The sequence below is a fragment of the Aplidium turbinatum genome, chromosome 8 (assembly GCF_918807975.1).
Source record: "Aplidium turbinatum chromosome 8, kaAplTurb1.1, whole genome shotgun sequence".
In the NCBI taxonomy this organism is placed as follows: domain Eukaryota; kingdom Metazoa; phylum Chordata; class Ascidiacea; order Aplousobranchia; family Polyclinidae; genus Aplidium; species Aplidium turbinatum.
Window position 1 is genome coordinate 14,960,121 of NC_137479.1, and position 12,919 is coordinate 14,973,039.

The following is a 12,919-nucleotide window of genomic DNA, read 5'->3' on the forward strand; positions in this document are numbered from 1 at the left end:
CTCGAATTAACCTTCTCTATCTCAGCCAGTAGCCTAGCCTACAGTGGCTTTTACATCGCTTTGACTTTGCCAGATGTTGAAATGATGGAATAATAGCAATCTTTGCTAGCCAGATAATGACCTACTTGTGGTGCACTGATGCATTTTATGAATCGTTGGTATTATCAATTAACATGATCACTGTGGAAAAACTAATTTATCACTTTCACGTTTTCCAATGTATTTTCGTGTGGCTTATGTCGACTGCAACAGATGAAACTTCACACCAACAAAGAACGTTTTATTTGTGGCAACAAATGATCAAGGTTTTAAAAAGGGTGAACAAAAATAGACAAGACACAACAATACAACAGGGTTGAGCATTATAACAATATATTTTACATATTTACAAATAGTTTAACAGTCAAACGTTTTCGGCTTAACTTAAGCCCTCATCAGGAATCTAAAAGTTAAGCCGATGATGCTCAACCCTGTTGTATTGTTGTGTCTTGCCTGTCTTTGGTACAAGAAAGCAAACTTTCTCCCGAAGCTATAAAGACAAAAATGTCAACAACAATAACATACAAACTGAATGCATCCATCAATTAAAAGATCGGGAATCGTTAATATCTATTTTTATTTCTTCTTGGGTTAAACTTATCTTTGTATCTTGCTTTTTCACGATCCAACAAGAGATGTATCGTTGACAAAAAATAACAATAATATAAGTTTCGCCTTGAAAATATGTTATTATTGATATTTTATTAACCTAGGGGAATGCAAAAGGTTACTGTTCTCCATTTGCATTTCTGCCATCTTGATTTAATGTGACGAAAGAAACTGTGGTATTTATTGCTTTTGGTTGAACTTGAGCTTTGTTGGTTTGCCTCCTGCGTCTGTACCAAGGAAATAGCGTCTTTTTCCATCCTAAGTCACCCAGTTGCGTACAAATAAAACTAACCAAAGCGCACAAATAAAACACTTCAATTTGCAATTCGCGGTAATCATTCAAGACCGCTGAGATAGCAATCAAAACATGGCACATAAAACTTACAAATGTAATTCCTAAATATCTTTTGATAGTGTTAATGCGATCTATTTGATTTTTCACAATAGTTTTCGATGCTCCTTTAAAATCACGTGCAATGGAGCGAAATTTGTAAATTGGATAAGCAAGCAAATAAACACAGAAAAAATGATAAATAAATGTTGTCGCACCTACAAAAAATGCCAAAACGGTTAATATTTTCTTCCCGCTTACTTTAACACAGTTTTTGTTTTTGTATACATAATCTATGCTAATCAATGTAAGTGGCATGTAGACAATAGTTGGTACAACAACAAGTATGACCAAGAACCATGCGCTTAAAAATCTTGTTATGGGAGAAGTCAGGTGCCTTGACAGATTGTTTATGTAAAATATTCTTTGCCGAACCCACAACACAAAGTACAAACAAAGAAAAAAGGCTGTTTTTAAACAAGTTTCAGTCATTATTACTGGATTACATATGTCATTAACGGTTAAGGTATCAAAAATGAGCGTTACAGAAAAATCAAACAACACCAAAACAAAGAATGTGATAGTTGATCCGAAACTGAGCAGTGCTGAAAGTTGATTATACTGAACTGCTTTGGATTTCTGTTGCTGGCGTAAATGGACAGTTGAGCAAGAGCAATATGTTCTTCTATTGGACAAGCTCGTTACAATAAGGATGTACAGGCTAGCAAATATCTTCAACACACTCAAGCAAATGAACACAGGCACGCTGTGTTGAGATAAGTCAGAAAACCTTATAAATTCATCCAAAACGATTGTGTCTTCTGTTCTGTTGCTAATTGAAACCACAGTAACGTTATATGACATTGTGCTTTATCAGTAGGCTACTCTCTCACCACAAGAGCAAATTTCAGATAAATGCAAACAATTTTATGCCTCAACTAGGTTATCTTTAATTTGTAAACCTTTTCCTTTGAACACCAAAGATGATTTGCTCATCAGCTTCCCATGTACGTATAATACATATCAGCTTTCGGCTAAGCTTTTTTTTTGTTCAGATTGTTAATTATTCAATTCAATTATATCGTTCAATGAGCATAATAAAATATGCATGAATGGCGTAACATTAGTTCATTATCATCAGCTTAATTTAACAATTAGAAGCGTATATATTTCACGCTTGCGGCATTTGCGTTGTTTTCTTAATTTTCTTCATAGCACACGATTTCTATGACGTGGGCCCTTAATAATGTCATCACTTTGTTTTTTAGGCGCTTCTGATTCTAAGTGTTTATGGCAATTTTATATCCGTGAAGTATTAGCCTGAGACGCAAAAAAAATGTGGTTAAATATACGCTTTTAAACCAGTAAAAAGATTTAAATACTGAATAGTTAAATGGTAGTAGCCTATTGCCTATTGCCAATTTAGAACAAAATTTCAAAACCGGGCTTTGGGTATTTAAAAACGAAAACCCAGGTAAACTCGGGTTTTGAAAAAACGTGAATTGATGTGATACTCAATTTACTGTGACTTTAAAAATTGTTTAATCGTTAGCTGCAATAATTTTTTGGTATTATGAAGTGAAATGCAGGAAGACGACAGAACGACGGAGACAGACTTTCAGGTCATTGGCTGTGAAAGCAATAAGCAGGCTGCTTGTTAAGTATAACAGCAAAAATAACAAAATGTATTAAACAATCTGAAGTTTACAAAATAACAAGAACGTAGACTACATCAAAGCAGACTCGAACAATAAAAGAATAAAACTCGTGTTTTAGATTCGAGTAAACCTGGTTTGGAAACACTACTAAATAGATAGTTGTCCCAAAACTTGTTAAAAGAACACGTAATGAACACTTGAAAGCAGACCTCACCTCAAATACATGGAACGTTGCTACTGTGCAAAATATTTCATCACAACACTACTTCTACTCTATTTATGTTGGCTTTGTGTTGATTACTTTCAGTGTTCAAACTTCAAAGTCCACTGCTGTATATCAAATAGCAAAAGAATGCAGGAAGGCCTATGAATCAACTCAAAACTCGTTTTCTAATTTCAAATTTACAAGTTTGTCTCAAACAACATTGCAGAAAGTTTGTCTTCCTTGAGTTACACTTTAATGCACAGGTGGTAGAAGAATTTCCGGGCTGGGTTGAGGGCGAGACAAGACTATCGTGTAAGGGGGAGGTGGTTCCTGCAAAAAAAAACGTGCAATTGCGTCGTTTTAAAAAAAAAACTAATTGAGTTGTCACTTTTTCGTAATCATCAGTCTTAGCTAAAACCTAAGAAATACCTTACAGGCTAATTGACCCCTTTGCGATTTTATTTTTAAATTTTAAAAAAGTCGGATTTTGCTAACCTGAAAGTTGTTGAGTTTTATCTTATCTCATCATGATACATAACATCAACTCGACAAAAAATTTAATTTGGGAGGAAATCTTTAAGATTTGAAGAACGGTGAATTACAACCCGGGCGAATTGACCCCGAAGCCGAGTGTACTGAGTTTTAAGCATGATTTAAAGATCTCAGTTTTATGTTTCAAATGTAGCATTGTAGCACAATGTTTCCTTTGATACGTTTTCTACTCATTCGTAGAAATGCTTTATGTAATTTTAATAAGTTTATATGGCTCCTGTAGGCTATTCCATGAATCGTTGTATTTATGTTACTTCCACACATGGAAACAGATTTTACAATAGTTAAAAAGAACTGTAAGCAAACAAAGTGCATTAGTTAGTAAAGGCAGAACATTATAACTCCTATAAAATAATAATGAAAACCAACAGCTCATTTCAAGCTTGTTTATCATTCCATGCTTTCCAAAAGCACAATATATGCATAAAAATAATCATGTGAAATAAGCGAGTCAGTTTGTTTAAAAACACCTTGATAAAGTTTTAGTTAGCTTCAAACACTGCAGTTGGATTATCATGTAGGCTACTATTTTAAGCAAGGCAGATTGTTAGTAACTATCCTATTAAAGCTACATTTTGCATGCTCTCAAAAAGTATTGAACGGACATCCTTTCAAACGTTGAGATGACTAAAATAAAGCAACTTTTCATTGTTAACAAAAGATTAATTTTTAAACGGCTGTTTAAGACAATTTTTTTAAGCAAGGACACTTTCCAGTGTACTCCACTGGAAAAATCTGATAAAATTCTTCATTATCTTCGTTGTTCGATTGAGATCTAGTTATTCAATGACGTGAAGAACACCCAAACTTATTGACACAAAGAAATTATAATATTTTTGTTTATTCAGCAGTTAAGACGGAAATTAATCTAACTCTACTCACGATATACGGGATGCTGTGTTGTGTAGTTAAAATGACGTCGTCATTGTCTTCTGTATTTTCGTTTGATAAAGGAAAATATGGCGGAAGAGAAATACTGCGAGTCGCCTGTGGCAAGTTTTAAAAAAAAGGCTAATCAATAAACTCAGTTTTTTTCAATTTTTTTGTACATTATCAAACGTAGACTACAGATAGGCCTACCAATTTATTACGCAGAAAAGTCAACATTTAGTACTTACTGTATTTATTAATGTCTATTTTGTCTGGCACACTAACCGAAATCTGCAGATTAGAATGACCGATTACTGATCTACAAATGAACTTCATTCTAGCTGATTTTAGTTTAACAATTCAGACGGTTAACTTAATCGGCCGTTTAAACTTTAAAAGATCTGCTTCTGAAGCTTGTTTCAATCAGCCTACCAACTATAAATTTCCAAAAGTCAAATCGTTGATAGATAGGATAATTTTTCGTTTCACATCCAATATGTAGGCTGATATTGTTACTGTATATCATAACTATGCAGTATTCCTTTAGTTTAACAATAAATATTTCAACCAATGACCTGATTTCTACGATTGTTTGTGAGAACACTTGACGAAAGTGGAGGTCTTCTTAAATCTTGTCTATTGTTAGGAAATGAACGGGTGGCTAAGACAATGCAGTCACTCCCACCTCCTCTTGGGTTACGTTGAAACAGGGTACGATTATATCGAAAGAAGCAGAGGCAAGAAAGAATTGCACCAATCACAATAAGTGCCATAACCCAAAACCCTAGACAAAACATAAAAGCATAGAATATTAAACGTATGAGAGTAGCCTACAAAGAGACAGACATTGTGCACAGAACTATAAAAAGTGCAGATGAAGGTATACGTATGTCAATACAGAATGATAACATAAATGGCTCGAGCAGTTCATCCTGTTGTAAGCTGGAAGAAACCTCATTCGTTTACAAAACTTTCCAAAATCATTTTAGACTTCTATCGTGATTATGCTTCTTTGCCGGAGCCTATGGAGCCAAAAGTATCTTTTGTTTCCATCCAGTTGACCGACTAGCTACTTTGAGAGCTACTTGAAACCAGCGAACAGCCCCCGGCAATAAATTTCACATTTTAGCTATCATCAACGACTGGGCCATCTTTTATCACCGAATATAGGCTACGCAAACGTTCTGCTCCATTTGGAACTGAGAATATGGTGCAGTTGTCTATGGTGCAATGTGAAGTTAATTCCTTAGCACTACACGGGGAAGAAGAAGATGGTGTCATTACACATGGGTGTGTAGTTATTGTTATTTTTTTTATATCAAATGATAATTTAAACTTATTTATCTCTTTTCTGATTATAGCATATGAGATATATTAGGCCATACCGTAAGATAAAACAAGGCAGCAGATAATCCAACAGATAAGTTTAAACATTAAATAGAATGTAGCTTATTTTTATTTAGCCTAGTTTATTTCGTGAAATGGTGTCGCTTTATTGAGAAATTCCTCTCATAAGTAGCCTATATAATTATTAGTTTCTGTTAATGCCGGCCGATCCATAGCTACGTAAAGCTGTTCGCCATAACACATTTCAAAATAAAATTTTGTTTCCTCATCTAAGCAGGTGTTGTTAGTTTTACGTGACACCCAAACCCAACACTACACTCTGAGACCACGGCAAGCGCATGGAACGTTGAAGTGTCTGACGTTCTGTTTTGTTCTAAGCTGGCTAGTGCCTAGCCCTAGATGGCTACATTAGGTTTAACAGCAGGTTGCTAACCTAAACAAAAAGTGTTTCGAAATTCTTCAAAACCAAGATATTTTTCTGGTGACAAATCTGTTTCGTTTTATTTCGAACAGTTTTGTTTACTATAGCCACTAAAGTTTAAAATTTATTCTGCAGCACTCTTTGCCGACAATTTTCGTAAAACTATCGTACAAGTACAACCAATCATTGTAACACTTACACCAAAAATCCCATACTTCGTGTGCGCAGCACAGGTGCAGATGTTCACCGCAGCAATAGGCTGTCTCACCTAAAGAAATAAAATTAATGAAACGCGCTTCCTGTTTCACAGTAAAAGAGTTCTAAAGTTCAATATAGACCTGAATCATGCAATTTATGAAATCAAGCTAGCCTAGTGGTTTCCAAAGTCGCCTTTCTGCAAGCGTTTACGACCAAGACAAAAGCTTTAGCTCATTGGGCAATTGGGTGGCTCTGCGAGTAAAAGCGGAATTTACAAAAGTAGGACGTCAAAGCAACTTTTTGTCATGTTTCTCATCCGAAAAGCAGACTTGTGATCAATGTAAAAAATACTAATTTTGCTAGCTTTGCAAGTGCTATAGGTCATACTAAAGTCAATAGAAACTTTTCGTTTTCGCTTCTGCCTAGGAAACTGAAGCTAATTCCAAGCAGAAATGAATTTAAGCCACAAAAAATAAAACACTTACGAAAAATGTGCACTCCATACAAAAGTTTATTTGCTTACAAAGCAAAGATAACTTAAATTAAACTTTTTATCAGTTTTTTGAAAGTTTGCTGCAGCGCAAGGCTTTGATCGTTTGTCCTTTCTTTGTTTTCCATCCTTGAGTAATCATTTTTATAATGCTATGAACGGATGTGTTGAGAGAAAATCCTTTGGCTACAAAATGACAAAAGACTGCGCCGTTATGGCATATCAAGAAATATCATCACATCAATAACATTCGCATTTTTCTCTAAATTTTTTCGGGTGTTGACATAAGAACTGCAAGTCAAAAATATTTTACTCACCAAAGCAAACCGCGATTGGATTACCAGGACCGTTGTTGCACATGATGTCGCACTAAAACCGATTACAAAACTACTTAAAAAGGACTATTAGGTTAAAAGCAAGGCAATGCAAACTGTAAGCTACTTTAGGACGTTAAGTTTTTCCACGGTTTAACTTAGCGACTTTATTTAACTATGACAAGACCATCATGCGCATTTTTTTTGTAATACAAAATCTCTTACGCATATTTAGATAAAAGATAAAAGTAAAAATATTTTTGGCTAACGCTTGTTATGCCGCACGCTTATATAATATAATCAAAAAGGGTCCCCAGAAACAAACAGTTCCATGCGAAAAAATGTGCAACATTATTGCACATTTGACAAGAGTAGCTCTTAAACTTGCAAGGGGAGTGAAATTTCCTTTTTGTCAAGTTTTAATATGCTTAAAAAAGAATAGACATTAATTTAATCTACATTGCTGCAAGCTTATGATGATGGAGTGGCAAAATTCCTCACAAAAACACACAAAAATTTAAACAAACAATTATTTGCTGGCGGCGCGTCCATTCTACTAAACATTTACTAAGTTAGATGGATCACGTTCCCTGTGGTGCTAATTCGTTTGTAGTCATGTGTGCCTTTTTCTAATGTAATTTTGTTTTCCGTCCGTCTGTTTGTTTTCCACACTATTGTTTTTAACCGCTGCGTATTTCTTGATGCTTACAATTAGTTAGCTAGTTACCTTCAAGAAGTTGAAATTTATATTGCATTTTATCAATATTTTCAGATTCCTGATGAGGGCTTAGGTTAAGCCGAAAACGTTTGAATGTTAAATTATTTTGTAAATATGTAAAAAATATATACTGTTGTAATGCTCAACCCTGTGGTATTGTTGTGTCTTGCCTGTCTTTAGTATAAAAAAACATTAAAAACAGCCTAAGTATAAACATATGCCAGTAGCTTCCTTTCGCCTGGAAATACAGTATATTCGTTACCGGCTGTAGATAAGCGTAGTGTCAGCTATTCAACGACGTTTTAACATTCTGTCTTGTCAAATAAATGATTGATTTTGAGACTTTGGTTGATTAGTGAAATTTTTTGTGTACATTTGTTCATGAATATTCTTTATACGACATTGGAATGGTGATGGCGGATAAAGCGTTGGCTTGCCAATAATGCAAATTGGGTTCAATCGTTACAACCGAGACATTGTTACTATCTCGGTGGTAAGGTAAGTATTACACACAGCTCACCTCTACTCAGGATGTAATAAGTTAGGTGGGCATAATTACTGAAGAAAAGGCAACCGAGAGAGAGGAACTGGCCATCCTACTCTCGTTAGTTCAGGACAGTTAATTCATACATTATACAGGACCGATATATACAGTAGCCTACATATAGCTTACAAACACTCTTTTGTCCTCATGTAAAAGCTAAACTATCACAAAGAATTGAATATTTTTGCATTTTCAGTTGATATAATAATACTTTTAAAAGCAGTTTTGACATATGCTGTATATCATTAATCAACTAATTGTTATTGTTGGGTACACCACTCAAAATTTCTCTAAGATCAGTTCCAGAGCAAATGCTAACGCAACTCACCCGAACAAACTGTAACCAACTAAGTATCCATAACGCCCACACCAGCCCAAAGTATCTATGGTGTCGGTATAAAGCCATTTCATCCATGCTAAAATATTATTGCAAATCTAACTAAAAGTACAAAGCTCCGCATTTCGAATCAACCTGCTGCATGTGCTGCCTTTGGGGAAGTAGGCTACTGAACAGATGTGTGCCCAAAAATTTCTGCGAAAACAATGCCGATTTTAATATGATCTTCCAAAACTGCGCAGGTAAGCTAGCTAGGCCTATTATATATCAAATTGCATTGTATCATATTTTACAATATACAATAGTTGCAAAATTTGTTTCTGGATAAGTCGTTAAGAGTAGCCTAAATTAAAGACGGAATTGTTGCAGCTTTAAGTAATACAGTTTTCAGTTCGCCTTGTGTTTCTGCAGCAAGTGACACTATAGTATAGGCTTTCATGCCCAGAGCCGTTGAGAAAATAATTTGGGCTCGGTTTGCGTGTTTTCTTCGATATTAAGCTCCTAAACTCCCACCTATTAACGCTACTGTATACATGCCTAACCAGGGCCGGATTTAGCTGATGGGGGGCCAGGGGCACTTTTAGATGGGGGAGGCCCCGCACAAAAAAACCCACCTCTATGTCTACAGTAGCATTAATCCAGCACTGCACTGCACAACATTTTGCAGAAACTTCAAAGGCTGAAAGAAAAAAAAATAACATAAAATCACATTTTTTCTACGTAGGGGGCCTTTTAAAAGTCGGGGGCTCGGGCAACTGCACCCTCTGCCCCCCCCCCCCCCCCCTAAATCCGGGCCTGTGCCTAACATAGACAGAAATAAGAAAAAAGTAAAAGTGACAAATGTGAACGTTAAGTAGGCTCATTTCTGTCTGTCAAATTCGTCTAGCTCTGTTAAAGTGCAAGATCACCAGCAAGTAGTTCTTATAGTTTAATGGGCTAACGACTAAGGCCTAGTAGTAGATTATTTATCTATAAGTTTAATTTGGCTCAAATTTTGCAAAATATATTAAATCTCATCAATTTTCTACTTCATCGCCTAGCTTGCATGCCTTGAGACTGATATAACAGGATGTCGTGATTACTTTAACGCGAGCATGTGCGCTCGTGTGCAAACCGGGGGTGTGAGGAGATTCAAAACCTTAAGCTAGCTTTTAGTTACTTTGTATATCAATACTTTTGTCGCACGATAGTGGATCAAAGAGTAGTTTGACAAGGATGTGAATGAATGTGATGTGTCTACAAATACCTAAAATTACTTTTCTCAGAAATGGGAAAATATTAGATATGTAGGCTACGGTTAGCCTATGACAAGACAGTAACCAACCTACTTTTTGGTATAAGTGTAAGACTGTAAGTAGAACCAATTTTTGAATATTATTTTACCTACTGTAGCCTATGTGACTGTTGACTGTTGACAACGTTTATTACACCGTTCGGACGATTCTGCTTTAATCGTTTGCCATTCGGGATATCAAGTGCCCCAGAGTATTTCCAACGACGAATGTCCCAAATCGTTGGAGGTATTGAGGGAGTGGTTTGTGAAATGGACGATATTTTAGTTTTTGGAACTACCAAGAACGAACATGACGACAGGCTGCGCAAAACAATGAGTAGAATACAAAAGTGTGGATTAACATTAAACGAAAAATGCGAGTTTTGTAAAACGTCGATAAAGTTTCTAGGTCACGTCATCGACAGCGAAGGAATCCGTGCCGATCCAGACAAGATGAAAGCCATACGCGATATGGGTGCTCCAAAGACCGTAAGCGAAGTTCGAAGATTCCTCGGTATGGTCAATCAATTAGGGAAGTTTTCCTCAGAAATTTCAGAAGCAGCTAAGCCGCTGAGAAAATTACTCACCAAGAATTCTGTGTGGGCTTGGAAAAAGGAGCAAGAGAAGTCCTTTGTTACAGTGAAGCAGTTATGTTGTTCCACAAAAGTATTGTGTTTTTACGATCCAACAAGAGAAACAATTGTTTCAGCAGATGCTAGTTCATTTGGATTAGGGGCAGTTTTGCTTCAGAAACAACAGAATGGTGATTGGCGCCCTGTATGCTTTGCTTCGCGTTCTTTGAGTACCACAGAACAGAACTATGCTCAAATCGAAAAGGAGGCCCTAGGTGTCACTTGGGCATGTGAGAGGTTTTCTGATTACGTCATAGGACTGAAGTTTGTTATCCAAACCGATCACAAGCCATTAGTTGCAATCTTAGGAGTAAAGTCGTTAGCAGAATTGACGCCACGACTGCAACGGTTTCGGATTCGCCTAATGCGTTTTTTTTATTCTGTTTTGCACATTCCAGGAAAAGACCTAATCCTTGCAGATGCACTCTCTAGAGCTCCGGTAGAGCCACCTTCCAAAACAGACGAAGATGACTGTCAGCAGGTCCACGCTTTCGTCTGTTCTCTTGTTGAATCGCTGCCAGCCACGGAGAGTCGTCTACAACAAATCAAAGAACGTCTGGCTGATGACTCAGTGTGCTGTGAAATTATGCATTATTGCACAAATGAATGGCCGACCTTAAGTAAGTTAGGCCCAAAACTAAAAGTATTTTATCCCTTTAGAAGCGAATTGTCCGTACACGATGGATTGCTACTTCGAGGAACAAGACTAGTGATTCCCGTTTCATTACGATTGGATATCCTGGAGAAAATCCACGAAGGCCACATGGGAATCGTCAAGTGTCGCCAACGAGCTCGCGATGCAATTTGGTGGCCAGGAATGAGTAAACAAGTCGAGGAAATGGTGAGGAGTTGTGTTTGTTGCGCGGAACATTCCCGCAATCGGTGTGAACCAATGCTGCCCGTGGAAAGACCGTGCAGACCATGGCAAAAAATAGCGAGTGATCTATTTGAGTTCAAAGGTAAGAAGTATCTTTTACTGATAGACTATTTTTCGAGATGGATCGAATTATCCTTGTTAACGAGTACAACATCTCCTTTCATCATTAATCACATGAAGTCTATGTTTTTTCGTTATGGCATTCCCGAGATACTAGTTTCTGACAACGGCCCGCAGTATAAAAGCCAAGACTTTTCAAACTTTGTAGAAGATTTTAGCATAACTCATGTTACGTCTAGTCCTAGATATCCACAATCTAATGGCGAAGCCGAAAGAGCCGTCAGAACCATGAAGACCTTTCTCGATAAATGCAGTACAGAGACCAGAGACCAGCGACGTCCAATCTACAAGAACGAGATCCGGCAGGATCTCAAAACCACCTGAACGCTTGTCATATTAACTACTTACGTCTTGTGTTTTTTTGGGAGGGAGATAATGTAGGACTATAGTTGTGTCTTACTAGTGCATATTGTTTTAATTTACCATATTTCCTTGAAAGTGTCTTACGATAGGAAAGTTGACAACGTTCCGCGAAGTTTCATGATTGTTTGACTTGTATACATGAGACTGGCTCACAGAAGCTTAACTGATCTTCTTTAATACCGTACCCTATTATCTTCCCATGAACCGTGTGAAAACTTATTCTGTTTATTGTACTGTTTTGCAATGTGTGGTTATACACCTGTTTCTGTATGATGTCTTTACAGTACCTCGATGCTTGGGCGGAGATGTAGTGTAAAGACATAATACATGTTATGCCCTGAGACGCCACGCAATGGTAATTACGCAGCACTGTGCGCGTACCTGCCGTTGGGCGACGCAAGGACTGCTACGTGAGCGATGACTGAGGTTTTCGTGGTCATTCGAGACTAACACAACAAAAATGATGGTTAAAACCACCCTAAACGACTAAATTTAAGCATAAAAGTTGTTATCCTTTAGTCCTGGGGGGCTCGTAATGTAGCAAAAGGGCCCGGAAAAGTAATTGAGTGCAGTGTTTTTTTTAAGGTGTTTTGGGGGACCGAAACGGTACCCCAAATTTCTCCAGCGGTTTCCCAAAATTTGAACTTGCAACTACAGTAGAAAAGTAATGGTTGTTTCTCGCTATGTCTTGTCGATAATACGAATATAGCCTACGATCAATAGTTAACGTCCGGAAAAAAGAATAAGTGGAGGTACAGCTAACAGCTGAATCAAAGAGTTATTCACAAAAGAAGTGCACCTTCGATACTCGTCAATGTTTATTTCTAATTTATGGCGCATAATGATCAGTTTTTACGTGTGGAAACATAACAAGCAGAAGCCAACAAGCACACTTTGTTTGATTGTGCAGCAAACTTGTTTGGCGGCTGTGTTGGGCAGGCTGTTTGGTCGCTGTCACAATCATTTAAGCTGTGCCTTGCCGAATAATTCATTTTATGTTGCGTTGATTGTATGTAGTTAT

The 12,919-nt window shown here is 36.9% G+C and overlaps 1 protein-coding gene across 1 annotated transcript; it reads right to left on the bottom strand.

Annotated features, from left to right (window-relative positions):
- Nucleotides 1-3,094: 3,094 nt before the first annotated feature.
- LOC145776090 (uncharacterized) lies at nt 3,095-5,545 on the bottom strand. The gene is made up of 4 exons (XM_082587496.1): nt 5,446-5,545; nt 4,840-5,048; nt 4,277-4,381; nt 3,095-3,172 (listed from the first exon to the last, which is right to left on the bottom strand). Exons 1-4 carry the CDS (start codon nt 5,543-5,545, stop codon nt 3,095-3,097), a joined length of 492 nt encoding a protein of 163 aa, XP_082443622.1.
- Nucleotides 5,546-12,919: the final 7,374 nt, after the last annotated feature.

Bases quoted from the DNA above. Each gene is read 5' to 3' on its own strand.
- LOC145776090 (XM_082587496.1), bottom strand. From the start codon at position 5,545: ATGACACCATCTTCTTCTTCCCCGTGTAGTGCTAAGGAATTAACTTCA. The intron at 5,049-5,445 runs GTTTGCGTAGCC...TGTTTTGTCTAG, and splicing joins AGTTCCAAATGGAGCAGAAC to GGTTTTGGGTTATGGCACTT. The intron at 3,173-4,276 runs GTGAGTAGAGTT...TTTTTTTTGCAG, and splicing joins AACACAGCATCCCGTATATC to GAACCACCTCCCCCTTACAC.